The sequence below is a fragment of the Pelecanus crispus genome, chromosome 6 (genome assembly GCF_030463565.1).
Source record: "Pelecanus crispus isolate bPelCri1 chromosome 6, bPelCri1.pri, whole genome shotgun sequence".
NCBI lineage: Eukaryota > Metazoa > Chordata > Aves > Pelecaniformes > Pelecanidae > Pelecanus > Pelecanus crispus.
Window position 1 is genome coordinate 67731788 of NC_134648.1, and position 22961 is coordinate 67754748.

The window sequence follows — 22961 nt, forward strand, 5'->3', positions numbered from 1 at the left end:
CGCTGAATAAACTGTCATAAGTATCCGTTTGGTCTTTTTCACAGATTGAAGAGGCAAAAGAGGAATTTAATGATCATTCTGAAGATGTAGACAAAATAAATCAGATCTGCAAAAACCTTCAATTCCAGCTCAATAAAATGAGAAGCTTTGAGGAGCCTCCGTTCGAGAATGAGGCTAACATTATTGTGGACAGATGGCTGGATGTATGTAAAAAGTAAATTATCAGGGTGGTCTTATCTGTTATGCATTATACTAATTGATTCTGACGCGTGTGTAATATTTGGAAGAAATTAAGTGCAATATGGTAAAGATTCTTAAGAGATAAATCCAAGTGTTTACCAGAGCAAAGCTTGCAGAGTGTCTATTGGCGTAATGTTTCTGATCTCTCAGGTAGTTTATATCATGGGTGCTCCTTGACAATAAATAATTCTAGGAAATGCAGAAAGGTAATATTTGTGCTTTCTGCATGAATCTGTAAGCTTCCATAACAACTTCTGTGGATTTAGACTTTGGAGACAATCTGGAGAATTACAGTGCTGGTGCTTTTGGTGAGACATGTTTGCCGCTGTCGATCTAAGCAGTGCATCAATACTGAGATTAGATGGTATTTACTGACAGTAGATAAACATTAATGAGCAAGGCTCCTTCCTAAACCTGCCTTAAAACTGGCAAGCTGCCATTGTGATTGGTATGTTTGGCGACATGTGTGGCAGGGATTTAAATATCTTCTCCATGACCAGTTCACTGTGAAGACACATGAGATTTTTTTTTCCCTTGCTGCACTTGTTTTCGTGGGTGGTTTCATCTCACTCCGATTTTATTTTGCTGCTGTTGCTTTTGGAATATAACTCAATATTTTTTAAATCTGTGTGTGTTTTCTGCATATAAATCTCGTGGTAGATCAATGAAAAGACTGAAAACTACTGTGATAATTTGGGAAGAGCTCAGGCTTTGTGGGAAAAACTTCTTAGTTTATCTGGCACAATCGACGCTTGGACAAATGCAGAACTTAAGAACGCAGAAAACCATCATCTGACCGAAGAGGACCTTACGCAGTTGAAGGTAATTTGAATGGAAATTTTTTACCCTTAACTTACACTGCAGTGATATGGACTTTGGACTATAAACGTGCACGTCACATAGAAATATCAGCACTGCAAACAGCAGAGGAAGTTGTAACATTTGCAATTGTATCTGCATGGATAGTTTCACTGAAGATGTTGCATAATGTATTGGGGATGCAGGCCTTGGAAACTGATTGATAGCGTAGATGTATACTAAATTGTTTTAAATTAATGCAAAACTGCAAATGCTGCTTTAGACTACAAAAGCCTCCTCATTCCTTTGTGCTGTACAAACATACAGCAAAGAGAAGGCCTGTAAAGCTTGTAGTTTAAGTGCAGAGGTGCACATTATTTCCTTGTGCCTAGAGAAGAAGGGGAAGAGAGTGTGTATAGGCTAATGATTAGTTTTCTAGTTAGAAATTGCATATCGGTGAAGGTACTGGAGCCTCAGAAATGGCTGGGCAATGCACAGTTCAAGAAGAGGTTGCAGAGGTGGCTTATTTGCTCCTGTGATCCTTGTCCCAGTGTGCTCCCCAGTGTAACTTACTGCAACCTTAATAGTGGCTGGCTGCTAAGGGTCTCCAGGGGCTGCACGCGGGTAGACATCAGCAGAGCCTGGGCTGCCCATGCCCCTTTCACACAAATTATAGCATTAACTCTTGGTATCGGGGTGTAGTTGGGTGTAAAACCACATGCACTAGCTCTGTGCCATTGAAGAGCCTCACATATAGGAGTAAATATTTTTATTTCTGACTTTAGGGCCATAATGGACAAGCTGCGCTGCTTCGTTGTGGTTATAGCCAGTACCGACTAAACAAAAATAATTTCCTGCTTGACTGGGGTTGAGACATAAATATATCCCATATCCGCTCGTTTGAAAATATGCAGGCAGTTTTTTCTCAGTGTTTACATGCTACAAATGCCCTGGTTTTTAGTATGCTTATTTGCAGCATTACTGCTACTGTTAGTGCTGCTTATTTGTTTCAATTTGCAGAGTAGTAAAAAGCCAAGGTGTTCTTTGTATGTAGATCTTCCCAGTGGAACAGTAGTATACATGCTGTGCAGAGGTGGATATTTTGTCAGATTATTATTGCTTTTACCACTGTATTGTTAGAATTTACCTGGAGTAGTTCAGGTCCCTGAGGCCTCCAGTAAAAATGCACCAGCTGGCAACTGCATCCCCAGAGCCATTTTGTTACCTGGAAACTGCTCAAGCCTGGCATGATGTGACCATGCCCCTGACTTGCCTCTACTGGTTCTTAGGAAGGGCTGTGCTGGTGGTGGCTGCACTAAGGTTACTCCACTGCTCCCGTGCGAGAGGACAATTCTCAAAAGAGAGGGGAGGAGAGGGCAAGGGAGAGAGAAACCATGTTTCCCATGAGCTACTATAAAAACAGAATAGAAGGAGAGAAAACTGAACTCTGTGCATTGGTATTTTTGTAAAATGATTTGAAGTGCAGAGGGTGTCAGGTTCATTTATCAATTTATTATTATTTCTTTTGTTGATCCTAAACATCTCTACGTTAATGTTAATTACAAAAAGAACCCCAACAGTTGCAATGTGTATCATGTTACGTAGGGTTGTAACCAGGGTCCTCTGTGACTGCCCAGCAGAGCACCGGTGCATGCGTTTTCAAGAAGCCTGTCACAAAAGAACAGAGTAAAGAATTATTTGACTGTATATTTAACAGCATAAATAATGTGAGAGAGGTTCTGCTTTCCCCTGTAGCCGGTATGCAAGTGGGAACTCTTTTAAGGGCTGCAGCACTTGAATGGGTTTTGATGATTGCTTGTACAGAGACTGCAAAGGAATACTATGTCCTGAGGGAGTTTGGAATATCAATTTGGGAATATGAGACAATGTGACTATTTTAGATATATCCTGTTTCATAAGTTGAAGCTGGTATTTTACTTTCACATTACTGGCTTGTTCCAAAATCCATTCAAATACGTAGAGGTCTTTTCATATGCAGAGGATTTACATTAAAAAAAGTGCTTACAACACGTGTTGTATTATCACGTCCCTACCAAAGGGTATAATCAGGATGCCAGTTCTTGACTTTAAGTCTATAACATCTGAGAATATCCCTTTTTAATAGAAGCAGCAAGAAATAAATACAAAATTAAGATTATTTTCCTGCAAATTCACTTGGGTTAATATAGAAGTAAAATAATTAAGATTGTTAAATCTATGCTAGTTTTGCATTAACAACTGCTTTGCCTGAGAAACACAGTGTTTCTGACTCTAATACAAAAAAATGTCTAAATCGCTAAAATGAAAGTCAGGAGATGGACCAGTTGTGGGAGCTTTATATGCCAAAATGCAGAATCAGAGTATTACTAATATAATTTTCTAACAGAAACATGGAAATTTAATTTGGGGGGAAACACAGTTACCAATGTGGTTTTTTTTCCACCTTTAGGCATGCTTACTAGTCCAAGAGCAGAAACTCCAGAAATTTGACAACACGGTGGCTGAGATAGAAGAACTTCTGAATAGTAATGAACCTCCACTGGAGCTACAGGTACGAAGAAGCTTTTACAACTAATACACCAGTACTCATTACTACAGCCCTGCTTCTAGTATCGTCTTTGCCACAATAATTTCTTGGTTTGACTTAAATCTACATAAAGAGAATCGGAGGTATTTGTTGGCTATTAGCAGCGGCATTTCATTTGTTGTCTTTCTCAAGCTCTAAGAACCAAACCAATCATTTTAAACACAATGGCCTCTCTCAGTCCTTTTAGGGATTTAGACCTGAGCCAACCGTTTTGCAGGCCTGCTGAAAGAGGCCAAAATCAGTGATATCTGGCTTTTAGCTATTGGCCAAGAACCAAGGCACAACGGACCTTGTCATCCCTTTGGGGATCCCAGCAACTCAGCATGCTGACTGTCTGTTTTAAACTGTACCTTTACCTGGATATGGCTTAATGTAGCTTGGTAGTGTTTAGCTATTTGCATAGAGTGGTGTTTGCTGTGATGTTTTCCTTCGGGATATCGCAAGGAAATCATCTTTTTGTGTTAACTTCACACAGCAAAGAATAAATCCTTCTCTGCTGTTTGAGACCACGTTAGTTTACCTTGATCCTATACCAGTTCCCTAAGGATCTGCTCCCAGTCTCTGTCAGATGCACCTTGAGCTTGACCTGGTTTGGCTATTTGTGTGTTTATCCTCAGCAGGCAGTGAACTCAGAGGAGTTTCACTGGGTAAAGTGATCTAAGGAGCTTAGGAACGGACTCTGCAACCTTGTACCGCGCACATTATGCTCCTTGGGAGCACCAGACACCCCGAGTCCCTTGGGGTGGTGTTTCAGCATGTGGCCATGATCCCACTGAGCTGCTGTCTCATGCAGATCTATGGAAGGCTTAAGGATAAGGTTAAGGACCTGTTGCTCCTTAGTGACTAGTCTCAAGCCAGAGGTCCCCACCTCTCTGTTGTCCTTGCCTGTTTTTTTGTATCACTGTGGGGAATTTCACCTAGTGGGATCACTGCAGGGAGGTGTGTTACAGAGAGAGCTGGCACCCTCTTTTTCCTGGTACCTGAAGCGCATGTAAGGCCTTTATCCAGCTGCGAGTAGACAGTGAAGTAGACTGACAAATAAATTTATTAATAAAGCAGCACCAGTAAATGCATCGCTAATAAAGATGAACTGAGATCATTCCTCAGAAAAGCAGGGCTTAAATACTGTTATTTTTTAATTTGTGGAGTGGGAGGGAAGGAAACTGGAACAAGCTGTGATTGAAATGTCTGCACTTCAGATGATTTCATTGCTTTTTATGTCTATCATGGAGTTCTGTAATATTCTTGGAAATCAATCCTGTATAATTTCTTATGTATGTTTATTTCCAATTTTAAGGTCATCAGATCATCTGTTGTGCAAAAAATGGAGCTAATCAAAGAGCTCTTGTCAACGAAGCCAAGGACCAGTGAACTCAGTGTGAATACAGCAGAACTAAAAGGGGACCTTGATCGGGCCAAGACACAGATTGGAATGACTGAATCACTTTTAAAAGCTTTATCTCCTTCTGACACCTTAGAGATCTTTACTAAACTAGAGGTAGAGTGCCACAAATTATGCATCTTTTATAATTTTGTTCATTATTTCTCTCCTGGGCAAGTCTTCGTAAGTGTTTCTCTTGTATGTGTCATAAACTGCTGGAATAAGTGAAGAGCCTAGCTTGAGTATTTCCTTAAGCTGCTAGAAACGTGAATGAAAAGCCTGTTTTCACTGGATGTTATCAGATGTAGTTAGTTAACCCTTGCAGCTATTGGATATGGTTAGTAATAGGCACAACAACGGTATACCACCTAAGATATGTTGAAGCAGTAATTGGGGTACTGGGTTCTATCTTTTCCAAGACTAGGTGATATACAGAGGTTGTCTTTGTGCCACCTGAGCCTGCCTGCAAGGGGAGCTCCCAGTAGGCAGTTTAAGCCAACTTTCCATCCTCTTTGCACCAGGGAGAGAGGTGAAGAAAGAGCTGCTTCCTGCTTGGAGGTTCAAGGCTGGCAAGATTTAAACCTCCTGTTGAGCAGTGAGTGGATTGTGCACATTCTGGGTATCAGACCAGTAGTGTTTGGGGCAGTGAAATCACAGGCATTGGAAGAAAGATATAGCTTTTAATTAATTCTCCCAGCTCCCTCTAAGTTACCTTTCAACCCTCTTGAAAGGGACGTGACATGCAGAGTAAGGCATTTAGGGGTGGAATAGTGCCTATGGCAGCTAAGGCATTATAGCTTCTAGGTATTGTATGCTCTGGAACATACTATATTACTGTGCATGTCTTATCTATTCTGTGTGATGCCAAAATGTGCATGGGTGGGTGTATGTGTCATTATGTGTGCATACAGATGTATACACACTGCTCAAGCAGAGTTTAGTGCTTATATCTACCTATTGATTGACTTGTTAATGTCAATATCCTTTAAGAGACACATAAACAGGACTAAACCTTTTTGCAAAACTCCTAGTTTGTACTAAAGCAGCTCTGTACAGTGAACTTCTGCTTGCACTTCGAAATTTTGCTTTTTAACAGTTGTCCTTTTTTTAACTTTAGGAGATACACCAGAAAATTCTGCAACAAAAGCACCATGTGACATTACTCCAAGAAGAGACGGATTGTCCTGATGTGGATGAATTAAATAAACAGCTTAAATGTGTCACCGATTTATTTAATAAGAAGAAACATGTGTTTCAAGATCACTTTATTGGTGTTTTGAACCGTAAGCAAACACATTTCACATTTATGTGGCTTTATAGGTTTGTATTGACCATCATAATCACTAAAAAGTTATGCAATTAATTTATTTTTGGTTCAGTGTCTGAAACTGCTTTGATATCTCAAACTGTTTCAGGGTTCTGAACAAGATAAAGATTTGGATAAAAATGGCTTTTGATTCCAACAAACCACTCAATCTGAATCAAAGTATTATGTTTCTTATTTTTAAGTTTAAAAAAAACAGATAAAAGAGGTATAAAGCATAATTCAGGAACAAATGTCAGAACATTTCATTTAAAAACACAGAAATCAAACTTTTTCACTTTTTCCAGTAATTTTTTATTTAATCTTAGTTATGAGAGTGAATAGCATTATGAGTTACTTTTTCTTTTATGCAGACACAGGGTTGTGCAGGTGTAGAATTAGGCCCAAAGGTAGTCTCATCTTTAAATATTTTTTGAGCAATATTTATTTGTGTGGAAATGAGAAAAGTTGCCAATAGGCTAATCCAGGTCTTGTTTACTGAAACTGCTATGTATAGCAGACTGTCCCTCCCAAGCAAACAGCTATGTTTATTGTCAATTTATGTTGGGTAAAAAAAAAGTATGAACTGCAGCATTTTCTGTCACACAGTCTATAGTGAAAAGCAACCTTTGACAGAAGCACTGATAAATGTAATTACAAATTGTCTGAAATCTTCATGTTAAACAGGATTTTCTTTTACAGAATACAATTAATGAAGAAAATTGGAATGTATCTTTTTTCAGGTCAGTGCAAGAATTTTAATGACTGGTTCAGCAGCACTCAGATGTCTTTGAAGGACTGCTTTGACCCCTCAGAAACAAAATCAATACTGGAAGAAAGACTGCAGAGGCTAAAGGTAAAGTATTAAAATGTTCTAATCTCTAAAGCTGATTGTTCTTGAAGTTTTACCTTTTTACACAGGAGTCTATTCTTGGGAGTGAATTCACCTGCAGTGGTTTTGTAACTTGAGGCTGAAAGAACATTTCATGTAACTTAAAGCATTGGTTCAATAAGTGGAATGAAAACAAAACTTTGTTGAAACGGAGTATCACTTTTCAAGTTCATACATAATTGGGCGAGTGAGAGACAGGACAGTAGTCAGTGAAAGTCAATGGACTTTGACCACATGCCTCAGTGTGCAAAGATGCAGAAAGTCAAATATGTAGAGAGTAAAATGAAATTCTGAGCCCCATTGGACACAGATGTGAAAAATTTGCATTCACTTTGTTGTAGCCAGATTTTCACTCTTAAGTCGGACAGAATCAACAGAAAAGCGATGGAAAAGCCACATCATCTGCAAGAAGCAATCACAGTTAAGCGGCAGAAGAAGACATAGTGATATCAGTGCTAGATCTGAATGCTGCTTGCCTATTTCTTCTGTATTTGTGCTGTAGAGAAGAAAATCCAAGTCTGTTTCACTTTCTCCTTATTCTACAAATGGCAACTCTTCCATTTGCAAGTGGAATAGTCAGCAAACTGTGAATTAACATATGTTCCTTTTCAGGAACTGGAATTGCTGTAGAAAATATTGGTGGAGATAACAGGAGTTGAAAAACTCTTGTAACATAAATAACTGTTATACAACTGCAAATTTGACAAATGCATCTTGTGCTTGTGCTCTAATTCAGTGCTTCCTAACATCTGAAGGCAAAGACAGAGATATCCAAGAGGTTAAGACGTTATTGAATAAAGTGAAGCATTACTTGCCCAAAGCAAGCATTAACCACCTTAACAGCCGTGTGAGAGATCAAGAAGCAGAACTACAAAGACTGATCTCCAAATGTCAGAAACGGGAAAAGGAACTTGGTGCTTCCCTCCAGCAGCTCAGTAGGTAGGGACATAATGCAGTTTCTGACATTTTAATCACAAGTAATATAAAATGATTCATTATTAAACAGCCATAGTGAATGGCAAACAACCCTGCTTTTTATTAAAGATGGTATTTTAATAAAGGGTAGTGAGTATTTTGTTGTATACTTTGTGTTTTTTCACTTCATAGCAGACTCAGCGTTATATGGGAGTATGTGCTTATGGATAGTTTCAGTGACATGAACCAAGATACTTAAAATTAAGCTTGTGCTTAAAACTTCGCTTGATCAGGCACATGATATTTATGTTACTTTTTCAGCAAAACACTGCTGCCAGCAGGTTTTAGTCATGTAATACCTGTCATTTTGACCTGTGTCTGTATTTATACTGTCTTTAGCCTTGAAGAAAGCAGCACGGTCTTGGAAGAATGGCTCACTGCTCAGGAAGAAAAACTAAAAGAGGTCAAAAAAGATGAGACAAAACTTGAAAACTTCTATGAAACACTATTAATGCAGAGGTATTGATTTCTTTGGTCTCTATCTCAGAACTGTCTTCTAAAGAAGATTGCTCCATGTTGTTACAACAAATAGATGATTATTAATTTTTTTTATTTTTCAGAAAACCATTTGACTCCATGGCTCAGCTAGCAAATTCCTTGAGGGAGGCTGGGCTGACAGGATATGAAACCATTTCAGAAGCCAGTGATCTTATTAGTAGATACCAGACACTGATAACACATGTGAGTGAAATGGCAGGGAATACTGAGAGACTTCCAGTGGAAGGACAAAATTTTGAAGAACTTGCCCAGGACATTTCTTGCTGGATCAAAAAGCTCGAGGAGGCTGTTAATAACCTGAGTTCACAGGAAAGTGAGTTGCCATCAGATGAAAGGATTAATCAGATAAAGGTATTGTGTTAAATGTATTTCTTTTCCACTTCACAGCTCATGCTAGTATCAGGGGAGTGCTTGATGAGTCAGTACCTCCTAAAAGATACTGTCACTGCTGATTGCCTGTGGTTTTGTGGCTTATTTGGGGGGGGCGTGTTTGAGGGGGGTGGTTTTTTTGTTTTTGCATAGTTTATTATGCACATAAGATGAGATTCTCTGCTGCATCTCTGGGTGGAGCAACACTGAACTCATGAAGTGCTGGTGGCCAGGCACTTTCCCATCATAGCCTACTGCAGAGGGGGAGAGGGAAGTCGGTAACGTAGCTGGGGCGTCTGGAGAGCCTCTGCAAAGTGTGTGGCTTCTCGGGCGTCCTGCAGCGCCGCTGTGCTGGGCTGCTCCACTGCCTGGGTGGGTCTCTCAGGCCCCAGTGTCCTCTTTGGTGTCTCCTCTCTCTGACTACTTAGGATGACGATGCTGGGATTTACATGTTTCGTTCTGTGGAAGGGGTAGTATTGTGACAAATGTCTCTCTCTAAGATTTGGAGCAATTTTTTTTATTTGTCAGCACACTATTGGTTTTGTTATGTAGAGAATAATTAATAAATCAGCTTCATTATCCCAGACTTTCTAAAACTAGATCATCTATCTGTTCATGTATAAGTTATGTGATATATTGGAAGGAGAATTCTTTTGTCTTGAACAGCAGTGTACAAAGTATGAAAAAACTCATTGGTAATATCTTTTATTCTGTAACTGAAATAGTTGTATATGTACTGCTTCTGCTTCTTGTTTAATACAGGAAATCACAGCTCTCAAAGATGCAGGAGAGGCCAAAATACAGAACATGGTAGCTCTAGGAGAAACTTTAATGAGAAATGAGAAAATTAAGAAGCCAGTGGTTCAGCAGACTATTTCTGAGCTCCAGAACCAGTGGGAAAGCACCTGTCAGTTAGCCTCTGAATATAGAAGGTAATGTGGAATTTGCCAAGAGGCGGTACAGATCACTTACTGCTATATCAACTTTCTTCTCTTCTTCCTGCACCAGTTCCATTTAATTTGTGTTCTTTGGGGACAGAACAAGATACCTACAAAAATACATGTATTTCTGCAGTGTTGTGGAGGGACATGTCACAGTTTGGATTGAACGGTCAGGTGCGGGGGTAGCCAGGCGGTATAAGGAGGATGGCAGGACAGCTGATGGGGTCTGCCCAGCTTCCCTCAGATTCCCTTCTGATACTGAAGTAGCTGAGCCGCTCTTGTTTAAAAAAAAAAAAAGAAAGTGCACCCAATGCTCCTTGTTTCGTCAGGAGGCTGGGATTTTTGAAGTAGTGTTTTTAAAGGCTGGTTTATTCTGGCTCTGTTAGAGGCTTTCTTGGCTGTGGCAGCTGGTATTGTTAAGTCAGCAAAGGCACTTTAGTGTCGCTGGCACTGTGGCAACTGTGTCTGAGAGTCAAATTGATCCTTTAAAACACGTCAGATGATTCCAGGTGTGTTGTGTAAACGTAAACCGAAGTTCTGATTTTGCACATGCAGACACTTTCAAGATGTTTGTCTGCCATAATGTTCTTGAACTGACTTGCACTAAAATCACTGGGAACTTTGCTGTTGGAATCAATGGAAGCTAAAGTAGGCCTGCTGTATACTTTTTCAAAAATGACCAGGGAATCAATTATTAAAAATAAGTGGTTTTGAGAATATTCGGTTGCCTTCTCTTATTACTGAGCGCTCAGTACAAGCAATACAAGTGGCGTTCAGAAAGATATAGAATTGGCTATATTGGATCCAACACAGGAGAATGCAGAGCACCCTCTTCAAAGTCTGTTGAAGACAGGAGACGAGGTGCTCAGCACATCTGAAGAGATGCTCAGGACATTGCAGGATCAGGCCTGAAAATAACAGATGTGACACAGTAATGGCAGCAGCGTGAAGCTGGAATAGGGAACTTGAAGCAAGAGTACTTAACGTATGTGAGGCTATGCTTTATTTGTCATTTGCCAAAAGATATGAATCTTGAGGGGCAAAACCCAAAACTCTTAAGTTTTGCTTTTGTCCTCATTTATCCTGCTGTACTTTACAGAATTATAACCAGACTTTATTTATTTGGATTTGTTTGTGTGGGATCATATTTTCAAATGTTGGCATTTAAGTTCCATCTGGAAAATATCTGAGTTTCATCACTAAATGTGAACATACAAATGTTACTTTTGTCTCACTGATCATAGTTTCATGTCTCCTGTGGACAAATGCAACCTGCTCACCTGGAGCAGATCAGCGTGCATGCTTATAAAGCACACAAATTGAAATCCAATGTCAAGGTCAGAAAAGTAGTCACTGGATTGTGCTAACATGACCCATATTGCATATGCTGGTTTTCTTGTCTGTATCTCTAAAACACTCCCCCACCCCCGTCTCAACCAATGCAACGTGTTATCTTCTACAGAACATTCGCTTTCAGGAGACTGTCATAAGAAGCTGTCAAAGAAAATACATTCATAGCCATATTGTAGTTTTTAAACAGAACTTCTGCTGTAATGAAAAGCAGAAAAATACAGAGTGTGAGCATCACATCTCAGATGGTAGAAACTATAGGTTTATAGGTTAAGGTTTAAGAGGGTTAGTCACTTGTCCTGCATTTAAGTCCAGTTCAGTAGCAATAACTTCAGTGTTTTTCATTTTCATCACCTAGAAAATTCCAGTCTAAAGCTGATCAGTAATTCAAAACCTGAAGAAAAATATTCAGTATGCTCAAGTTCATTGTAATGGTTGACTTGTTCACAATTGGACATTTTCTAGGTAATTAATAAAAAATTTTTAATACTATTAAACACAGTATTTTTTCTTAGCCCTCCAGAGCAACTTCAGTTCAACAGGGAGCAATATGAGCAAAGCAAAGAAGATCTGAGACTGGCTCTAACTGAACTGGAGAAACAGCAACAGGAGATAGGTTTTGCCCTTCAGCCTGGTTTGCAGGAGAAGCAAGGTCAGCTGACAACCTATGCAGACCTCCTGCAGAAAGCAGAAGACTTACCTTCCCGATTTAATGAATTGAAAAGCCAGGAAGATCATCTACAGGGTCACACTGGGGATCCCTGCTTCGCAGAGGTGGAATGGTTGGAATTAAAGCACCAACATGAAAATCTGCTCAGCCAGCTACAGGTTGGAACCTCACTCTCCTTTCTTATGAGATTATTGGTATGCCTGTTGATTGTGGTTCTCACTGTTTGCCCGTAGTGTCATTGAGCTGGCAAGTTTATGGGTAAAACTGGGAGTAGTGAAAGTTCCTCTTCAGAAGGGCAGGGAATTCCTCTCTCTCTCTTACTGTGGGAAAAAGAGCACCAGAAGCTCAAATTCTTCACTGCCTTGTGCTTTGCAGAGGGAGAAATGTTTAAACAAATGAGACCAAGTGTGAAGAATAACATTTTATACCTGTGTAAACAGATTCAGATAGCTATAACATGAAGCATTTGTTCCTATAATCTCCAAGCCACAGTAGTTTTTTTTTTTTTTTTTCCTTTTGGAAGGATGAATGGCTTTTTCTGCATCTTGTTTGTTATTGGTTCCACCCAGTTTAGCGCAAATTGCATTTGCACCCTGTGTGACATTCTGCATCTAATCTTTCATCCATTTTGGATAGAAAACATCCCTTTTAGAAGTATATCCTTATGGAATGCAAACCCTTCTGCTTCCTGCTACTAATGAAGATTTTGTTCATGGTGGAGTCCATGATGTGTTGGAAAGAGGGCAAGATATTTTCTGTACACCTGTGATTAGCTGGATATTTTATGGGAAACAAGCAATTTTTTTGTGCTGCTGAGGTCCTGGAAAAGCTGTGACAGTCTGTGGATGAATTATATTTGTTTGAGTTAATGGTGGACTAATCCGAGAAACTCCTTGGTTTCTAGACCATAGTGCAGACATTGGAAAGTCATGTTCAAGAGCATCAGCAGTTTCAGGACATGGTAGCAGGCCTGAGCACTGAGCTAAAAACTGTCTCTGCGAAGCTTGCTGATTGTGAAGGTCCAGCGATGGAACAACCATCAGCTGAGCAAAACCAGTTGAAATCACAGGTATGTTGCAGGTTTTGCATCCTGGAGAAAGTGGGTCCATCCCGTAGGGGCTTGTAGACACCATCACATTTATAAAAGAGAAGTGCTAATGGTGTAAAACTGAAAAACTAAGAAACCTTTCTAAAACAGAAAGTATATGTGGTGTTCCGTTTATCAAGATAATCGTAGGCCTAAAACTACTCTTAATGAACTAAGTGGACCTTTACTGTCAGCTGAACTGAAGGTAGAATTGTCCTAGCTCAAGCACACAGGCTTCTTTAGTTTGGTTGGTTGGGTTTTTTTTCCTCTCTAGTCATAATGAGGAAAGAGGTCATTACATTTGGTGTTAGTAAGTGTCTTTAAATTAGCCAGAGAGGAAAGCTTAGGAAAAAGTCAGTGAGCCAAGTTCAATTTTAAGAAGTGTCCCTCATGCATAAGTAGACATTCTTTTGCACTTTGGCAGAATGGATAACAGTCTTGTAGCTGTGAGCATAGAGAGCTACTGAAGGCTGAAACCATAGCTCAGATACGGATCACTGCCATTCCCCTTCCTCCAGAATTTGCTATACCTCTAACAAGTAAAAAGGAATAGGAGAGGGAGGGGATTATCTGTTCAGAACTTGGAAAGATTACCATGCACCTCACAGCATACTATCTGATTATTTTATCATTGTTGTAATGCTTATAGCTTCGGGTGTTCTCTGTTCATAAAAATGGCTGACTAAAATTACTGGTTTAGTATTTGACTTTCTCAGCAAATAGGTCTGCATGTTCTTTTCAACACAGTTTGTTGTTCACAACAAATATTTATGATTTTAGGGATTGACTTTAGATCTTAGCATTAAGTATATTGAGTGAAGATACTTTTCAATAAAATGTTTTCTTCATCTTTAAAGGAACAACAAGCACCTCTTAGTCGATGCGAAGACACGTTAAAGAAGATTTTGGTTTTAGCAGAAACTGTTAAACAAAACACCTCTTCACCAGGACAGAAGTTTATTAAGGATGTGATTGAAACACTTCAGAGTGAATACAGGAGTCTGGAAGAAAGACTTGGAAATGTCAAGCAAAAGGAGGAAAATATTTTCTGTGAAGCCCTTGAGCTAAAAGACGAGTTTGGTAATGAAATACAAATGGAAGATAAGGCAGATACAATGCTGAAGAGAGAGATACAGATCACTTCTGATACTCCTGTCGCTGCAGAAGAGAGCCCCACCACAGCAGAGTTAAAGGAGCCTTTGGAAATGCATGATGTGAGTATATTTGTTGACAGTAATGACAGTGGAAGACTGGTTAGAGAGGCATCTGTCTCTCAAATGCCTTTTGTATATTGCATCTTATCTTACATCCTTAATTTCATTGAAATAAAGCCTTCTGTAAATATATGAGTATAAATCAAAGATGTGGAGAACAACTCCCTTAACTTGTTATAACAAGTCTGTAACAAGCCAGCAATGTCTATTCAAAACTGCAGTTTTCCATTTAAACACAACCTGCGTATAGCTTTCTCTTGCATGTAATTAGAGCAGGTATCCTTGGTCAGGACACAAAGGCAGAAGGTGTATAGATGAGAAAATTGCAGATATGCCTCTGCCAAAGAACTTTGAGAGCTTCTCTTAAACCAGTAAGACTTGTTTAGAACTGCAGCACAATCTTTGTCCCGTTTGTTTTCATAGATAATAATTTTTGCCATTCAGAGCTCTACTGTTAAACTACAATGTTTACAGTCACACAAGCAGGTTTTCTTTTATATCATTTCTCTTAGGGTCAAGATGTAAATGGAAATATGTCAGAGAAGGACAAGCAAAATGATCCACTTTTGGAGGAAAGCAGTGTATTGTCAGACAGTCCATTACAGGGTATCCGTCAAAGCAAGGACAGATTGGGGCAGACTGTTCAGGTGCCTAACAAATATATTCTAATACATGTCAGTGTGTGTGTATACATATATATATACACGTATATGTCTCTGCGTGTGCGTGTGTGTGTCTGTTCACTGGAAATCCCTATGTCATTCCTTAAAATCTGTAGTCTTACAGAGACATATTTTCCTTAACTGATGAAAGGTAAAGCCTTGCACATGTGAAGTGTGCAAGAGATCAATTTGATGATCTCTACAAGCCCTCAGGGCTTGGACCCACTTTCTCCATGATGCAAAACCTGCAACATACCTGTGATTTCAATGGGTTTTGCCACCGCACTTACAAGATAGGTAGTGAGAAGTCACTAACCTGGAACTGCTGATCTTTGAGGGACCTCAGGACATTCACACTGGAAACGACTTCATGCGTGCAGGGATCCTGAGGGAACAATTTGGAGAACTCCCTCATTGACCTGACCATTGAGGGATAACAGTAGCTGGGAGAGATGATATCAAAATATCAAGAGTGGAAACCATCCGTACATGGGATTTCTGGAGAAGGAACAAGATCAAGTAGTTAGAGTTGCCAAATGTGTCTAAGCAGAAACTTCTATGACAGTATTAAAAATCATGTGAGCACTTATTCCTGTTTGGTTTGTGTTTCATAGTGATTAAGGTCCCAATTCAGCAAACTCATCTGAGGTTTGGGTTACTTCAGCCTTTTCCTTCATTAAGCTAAATTGAAGATAGAGTAGACAGCTTGTGGAGTGTGATGTTCCTTAGTAAACTTAGATTTTGGACTGTGACTTTTACTGGTTGTAAACATTTTGTGTTTTTCAAATCAGGGGGAGGCTGATAAAGAGAGCCCAAGTATGGACAAACATGATAGGGTCCAAGAGGATGTTCTGGACGATGCAGTTCAGGGTGGTGAAGCAGAACTGGAAAGGCATCAGGATGGTGTTGGTATTGAAGGTGATGAAACAAGAAAGGAAACCCATCCAGCAGAGGTAATTGGACATGAGATTACACAAGAGTGAGTGAATTTGAGGATATGTGTAAACAGTTTAGTTGCAGTGGGGATATACTACTAATAAATAAATAATTAAAACCTCAGGTTACACTGAGGTATTTTTGCCTGATGTGCTGTGTACATAGTATGTGTTAACTCTCTGAATCCTTTCCTGTATATTTAAAATTAGTATGGAGGGTTGTTTGTTTTTTTTTTTTCCCCATTACTATGGGTTGCCACAAAGTGGTTTGCTGAGGATATTGCATTCCAAGTCACCTGAACGTACTGTGAAGTCTTCTTACCATCTTGCTCGAATACTGTTATTTTGCTTGAGTCTCATTTATTTAGATTCCTTATTTACGTATTTACTTTGCACATATGAGGTTGCATTTGAAATGCTGTGTCCTGTTTGGTGCACTGTGGTACGAGGGGGTTTTCAACAAACTAGGGCAGTGTTTAGGAGCTGAAGCCATAATGAGTGGGAAGAGGCTAAGTTCTTGTTGGAGATGAAAAGGCTAACAGGGGTCTCATTGCTGTCATCCCCTCCCTGAAGGAGTCTTACAGAGAAGACAGAGCCAGACTCTTCTCAGACCTTGAATTTTAGCAAACCGTGTGAGATGCTGAAAGCAGAGTAGTGGTGACAAGGTGGAGCACAGTGTGCACTCATGAGCTTGCAGAGAATTGGGGCAAACTTGTTCGTTCTGGGTTGTGGGTGGGCTACTTTCAGTACATATCCTATCTGACTGGCAGCCACTAGCTCAGATATCCATGCAGCATGGATAGGTCCCTGATGCTGTGCTCTCCACCATGGTCATGCTGTAAGGCTTTGCCATTCTTTATTTTGTGTAGGTGGCTGTTTTATTTTATCTGTCCCCAGATGATAAGCAAACTCAGGCAGAACTTACAGTCAGCAAATACCTCAGCGGGTACATACAGCAAATCCCTGGGCTGCCCATGGGAATATTCTGCGTGGTAATCGGCTGGGTGTCTAACCACAGACTCTCAGTCTACAGTATAAGTACAAGATTGGAGCCTCAGGAAAAAGCTAAACCTTTTAAAAAATGCTTTCAAGACTGCATCCAGGGGTACACAGTTTAAGGTCCATGCTTAGAATAGCGAAACATGAACAGCATAGGTCAGAGGAACAACACTTGCAATCTGCAATTTTTCTAAAAATTTGTGATAAAATTACAGCACTGCTTCTTCTAAATGGTTTCCTTTGCCATAACCTTGCCCACAATAAATTATGACATGTAATTGTGGTTTTCCTCATCTACCTGTAATTATGGGCTTCATAACTTTGTCATCTCAAGCAGTGTAATTACTACTCAGCAGGTTTGATTAGGGCTTTTTGGTTACTTGTTTCTTTTATTTTTCTTACACCAAAAGGAGAAACCTAGTAATGTCAAGAATCAGTCATATAAAGAAGATGTGGAGCAGATTCAACAAAGCCAAAAGAGTCGAGTCCTGAAATCTGCAGCAGCTGAGAAAGATGGTCTGGAATCTAATCCCCCAGTTTCTGCACATGAGGTAACCCACATTCTGTTATTCCAAGCTGCATTTTTCAGAGTCATTGAACTTTTTTTTCCACATGGGCTTCAGCTGAAGTTCTGTTATAAAAGAAGAGGCAATTACCGTCGCATCAAAATCAAGACCATTGTGTATGGTTCTGCTTTGTGTCCATAGTAGTTTTGAACTACTAGTTTATCCAAAGTGCTAGCCACATCATATGTTTCAGTGGATCTTTTCAAAAGAGCAATTTTGGTTCTCAGAGCCATCATAATCAGTCTTTATTTTAGGATATTTGGAGTTTATCTTTAAATTGTTAATCAATACAACTTCTTTCCATGTTATTATAGTTAGCTGTGATAGTCTTCCCCATCACAAGGAAGGCAGATCAGAAAACTGAAATCCAAAGGTGATCCAGCATAAGAAAATAAATAAAATAGATAAAGGAGAATGAATTCAAGCTGAACAAGGCACATTACTAAATGACATTACTAAATCTATTCTTCTTTAAGAGTAAAGGTGTTACATCACAAGTGCCCCATGACTGCTGATCCTTGGTCACCACATTCTTAAATTGAAGATAGGGCCAGATCTATTCTTCACAGTTAAATCTATAGGTCCACAGCTGGCCTGTTCATTGGCAGGTCTTACCTGGGACTTGTGCTTCTGCTCTAACTGGAAACCCCAACAAAATCTCCCAAAGGTCTTGGGAGTCTGGGGAGGTCCCTGCTGACTGGAAGCTATCCAATGTTATTCCAATTTACAAGTAGGGGGTGAGGGAAGACCCAGGAAACTACAGACCTGTTAGTCTAATCTCGGTTCCTGGAAAAATTGTAGAGAAGATCATATTGGGTACTATTGAAAAGCATTTAAAGAACAATGCAATCATCATAGAAGCATAGAATCATTTATGTTGGAAAAGACCTTTAAGATCATCGAGTCCCACCGTAAACCTAACACTGCCAAGTCCACCACTAAACCACATCTCTAAGCACCACATCTACACATCTTCTAAATACCTCCAGGGATGGTGACTCCACCACTTCCCTGGGCAGCCTGTTCCAATGCTTGACAACCCTTTTGGTGAATAAATTTTTCCTAATATCCAATCTAAACCTCCCCTGGTGCAACTTGAGGCCATTTCCTCTTGTCCTATCACTTGTTGCCTGGGAGAAGAGACCAACACCCACCTCACTACAACCTCCTTTCAGGTAGTTGTACAGAGCAATAAGGTCTCTCCTCAGCCTCCTTTTCTCCAGCCTAAACAACTGCAGTTCCCTCAGCCGCTCCTCATAAGACTTGTGCTCCAGACCCTTCACGAGCTTTGTTGCCCTTCTCTGGACACGCTCCAGCACCTCAATGTCCTTCTTGTACTGAGGGGCCCAAAACTGGACACAGTATTGGAGGTGCGGCCTCATCAGTGCCAAGTACGGGGGGACAATCACTTCCCTAGTCCTGCTGGCCACACTATTCCTGATACAAGCCAGGATGCTGTTGGCCTTCTTGGCCACCTGGGCACACTGCTGGCTCATGTTCAGCCGGCTGTCGACCAACACCCCCAGGTCCTTTTTGGCCAGGCAGCTTTCCAGCCACTCTTCCCCAGGCCTGTAGTGTTGCATGGGGTTGTTGTGGCCCAAGTGCAGGACTCGTCACTTGTCCTTGTTGAACCTCATACAGTTGGCCTCGGCCCATCGATCCAGCCTGTCCAGATCCCTCTGCAGACCCTTCCTACCCTCAAGCAGATCAACAAACCTGCCCAACTTGGTGTCGTCTGCAAACTTACTGAGGGTGCACTCGATCCCCTCATCCAGATCAACAAAGCCAGTGAAAGGGCTGGAACAAATGCCCTGTCAGGAGCGGCTAAGGACTTTGGGCTTGTCTAGTTTGGAGGAAAGGAGGTAGAGCGGCGACCTCACTGCTCTCTACAGCTTGCTGAGGAGGGGACGTGGAGACAGAGGTGCTGAACTCTTCTCCCTGGTATTCAGTGATGGGTTGCATGGAAATAGTTCAAAGCTGCAACAGGGGAGGTTTAGACTGGACATTAGGAAGCCTTTCTTTACCGAGAGGGTGGTCAAGCACTGGAACAGGCTTCCTAAAGAGCTGGTCGATGCCCCAAGCCTGTCAGTTTTTAAGAGGCATTTGGACAATGCCCTTAATAATATGCTTTAACTTTTGGTCAGCCTTGAAGTGGTCAAGCAGTTGGACTAGGTGATCATTGTAGGTCCCTTCCAACTGAAAATATTCTATTCTATTCTAATTCTATTCTATTCTATTCTATTCTATTCTAAAGTGACTGATTTTCACTTCTAGATGTGATCTGTAAATGTTTGTATTCAATCGATTTGGAGCTTGCAAAGGGAGGGGGAAGTAGGTTCTGCTGATTTCCTGAGGAAGGTGTTGGATAAGAAAGGATTTAGACTGTGGGCTATACCCCAGGCCTGAAGCCAGAGTCATGTCTGGTGTTTTCCCACGTGAAGAGTGTGAAGAGTCATCAGGGAAGCCCTGGCTTTGTACCTGAGGGACAGTAGCTAGTTAGCAACCCCCATTCTCTTCCCTTCTCACGTTTTCCTCCCTCTCCAACCATCTGGATGGACTGAAAATTATGGGAAACATTAAAACTGTTGTGTGGGGAGATTGACATTATCTATGTGTCTGTGTATCTGGGCAGGCAGTGCCACGGTGTACGTTGAGAACGTCGTACAAACAAGCAAAACACGTACACAGCAATCCTGAGGTTTTTCTTAGTGTCAGGACACTTTTCTCTGTGTTTTGATGCATTTATATTTCAACCTGGTAAAGTGGATTTCCTCCTCACTCTGTGATAGCTTAGCTGAATTTTTCTGCTTACTTCAGTTCTATGGCACTCCAAAGTCTCTTAAGTTGAAATCTTATGTCCGAATTGATAAAACCATTATGGATGTATACACAGAGAAATGGAAAAGTTCTCTAATTGACTATTTCATGAGTGGTCCCCTTCAATTTTGACTGAAAATAACCAAAAGAGTTCAAATAGAATTATTTTTTTCTGATAGTGTCTACAATGTGCTACATGTTTCCCACACTTGGAAGCAGCTATATTTTGGATAGCTCACGATCCACAGAGACACAGACGACAGTGACAGTGTACAAGTGATATGGCTACAGGGATAGCTGGCTGCTTCCTAGTGAAATAGTATCTAAAGTAGCAATACAGTAAATTTATCAAATTTTTATTGTTGCCCATTTTATATATTGGTACCATGGAGAAGCTCACACTATAGTCATATCTGTATATTTGTATGCATTCAGTCACATGAAGTCTATATGTGGAACAGACCACAGTTTACACCAGATACAGACAGGTACTGGGAGAAGGGAAATGCAGAAAGATTTTTAAGGTATCACCATGTGACCCAGTAAGCCTGTGACATTTCATTTATGTTGTTGTCTGCAATAGCAGAAGGTAATTCAGAGGATTATGTTTTACATCTGAACTGGGGCTGGCTAAGAGCATCCACTTGGGCAACAACCTCAGCTCAGCTGATGGGCTGTTAAACCTGGTCACACCCCAAGTGACTTGTCTTTCTGTCATCGTGGGAATCGATGGCAGCGCTAGGGCCTGGCTCTGGAGCCCCCCATTCCCTTCCTCCACACCCCCATTGAGATATGGCTCCCTAATGCTCTCGTCTTACTCCTGATTTCGGATAGCATTTGTGGCAGTGGCAGCCATGGCTTTGTGTCACAGCCAAGCTGCTTTATGCATGAGTTGCCCTGTGAAGAACAGCTGGAAAAGATGGTCCTAGTGACGGACACAGCAGTATATCAAGGCAGGTGCTGAGCAGAAGGAATGTGGGTGTGAAGAGAGGTTGAAGGTCTGTGAATGTGTAAGGAGGAGGGGGAGAAGACAGGATAGACCTGTGAATTTATCAGTTGCGGAGGTAGGTGCAGGGAGGGTGTTGTCTGAAGGTGGGGATATCAGAGTTTCGAACTTAAAATGATGGGTAGAGATTTGATAGCTATCTGAGCTGGCAAGCCAGGGTGACTGCAGAGGTGGGGGTTAGTGATGAAGGTTCTGGCCTCTGGGTCCTGGTTGACCCACAGGTGCTGTGGAGGAAGCCACAGCAGGATTTAGGCATGGCTTAAACATGTGAAGCAAAGTGTTGCAGTCAGAAAACTTGTTGGTTTAGGACCTTCAGAAATAAGAATCCTGTTTTGCATTGTAGGACACAGGTGCAGAAGTGGTTGTCCAGAAGGAACTATTTCCTGGAGTGCAAGTAAACATTGAATATTTTGAAGAGGAACAAAAGATCAATGAGCTGAAAAATGAAGTGGCTGAACTGGATATTGTGCTCATAAATGAACAACTAAAAATGCTGGAGGTAAGGAAATTGCAAAGCCATTCCTTCTTGTTAATGTAGTGATACACTTACAGAATTATGATTCACTTGGGCACAACAAAATTGTTGCATATAGTCTTATCTAAGGTTTGACTGCATGATTAGTCAGCTTGTCTACCAGGTAATCTACAAACACTGTGCCTTAATGCAAATATGGCCATGTAAATACCATATTTTCTACTGCTCTTCTAGAGTGCAGTAGTAGATACACTTGTGATTGCACATGTGTTTCCATGATGTGCACAGGCATGCGTGCTCATTTGCATGTGACTGAGCAAGCATATGTTTGTAGATGTATCTGTATTTAAGTGTATTTTGTGCTGAAAGCTGAAAGTGTTTAAGACCTTCGTTTAATCCTCTTTCTGTGGTGGGCTTGATTGTAGAATTTACAAACTGAACTGGAAACATGGAAAGCAAAATCTTTGTGTCAGAGTCAAGAAGCGTTTCCCAGTGCAACAGGATCAAACAGAGCAGAACTGCAAACCACAGAGCCTGCAGTGCCCTGCTGGGACAGGCTGCTTCAAGAACTAGATGCTATTAAGGCAGTGAAGCAACAACAGTACTGTTTAATTAATGAGTACCAGAAAAATCTTTCTGCTGCACAGTCCTCAATGAAAAATTTGTCAACAGAAAAAGATAACATAAAAATGTAAGTACAGTTGAGGGTTTCTGTTAATAGGTTGCAGAACAAATATGGTCCTAGACTGAATTTCGTGCCATACTTCAATAATGGTCAAACAAGAATACAGTGTTTTATCCATCTCGTTAATGTTAGATAGCAAGAGAAGTCTCATAGGTTTGTAAATTTAAACAGAAGCCTTTCTGGTGGTTCTCTGCTATCCTTTAACAACATCTGCTCCTTATATTTTTTAGGCAAATCAAAGAAATGGTTTCTGTGCTAAAAACCTATATAAAAACCATATTAAAATATTTTTGCAAAAAATATGGCAGATGTGAAATATTAGTTTTTCTTTAAAGACTCATCAGTTCTAACTTTTTTCTGAGTGAAATATCTCATTACTCTGAAAATTAGCCTTATTTGACAGGAAAAATTCTGTGGCAATAAATAAGTCTACAGAACCAATTCGGAGGTAACCAACGCACACAAAATATTTAGTACCTTCTATGAATTAGCCTTCAAAACCTGAACTAGT

The 22961-nt window shown here is 40.5% G+C and overlaps 1 protein-coding gene across 1 annotated transcript in view; it reads left to right on the plus strand.

The window, feature by feature from the left end:
• Positions 1-22961, plus strand: part of SYNE2 (spectrin repeat containing nuclear envelope protein 2) — a 186120-nt gene that overhangs the window by 42121 nt on the left and 121038 nt on the right. Inside the window, exons 31-48 of the mRNA XM_075712036.1 lie at positions 45-203; positions 901-1062; positions 3488-3589; positions 4923-5123; positions 6124-6289; positions 7053-7165; positions 7938-8140; positions 8516-8635; positions 8737-9025; positions 9806-9975; positions 11850-12162; positions 12909-13073; positions 13949-14305; positions 14818-14952; positions 15759-15920; positions 17312-17452; positions 21634-21789; positions 22191-22456. Coding sequence (XP_075568151.1) covers positions 45-203; positions 901-1062; positions 3488-3589; positions 4923-5123; positions 6124-6289; positions 7053-7165; positions 7938-8140; positions 8516-8635; positions 8737-9025; positions 9806-9975; positions 11850-12162; positions 12909-13073; positions 13949-14305; positions 14818-14952; positions 15759-15920; positions 17312-17452; positions 21634-21789; positions 22191-22456 — 3380 coding nt within the window. The remainder of the gene's footprint in view (positions 1-44; positions 204-900; positions 1063-3487; positions 3590-4922; positions 5124-6123; positions 6290-7052; positions 7166-7937; positions 8141-8515; positions 8636-8736; positions 9026-9805; positions 9976-11849; positions 12163-12908; positions 13074-13948; positions 14306-14817; positions 14953-15758; positions 15921-17311; positions 17453-21633; positions 21790-22190; positions 22457-22961) is intronic.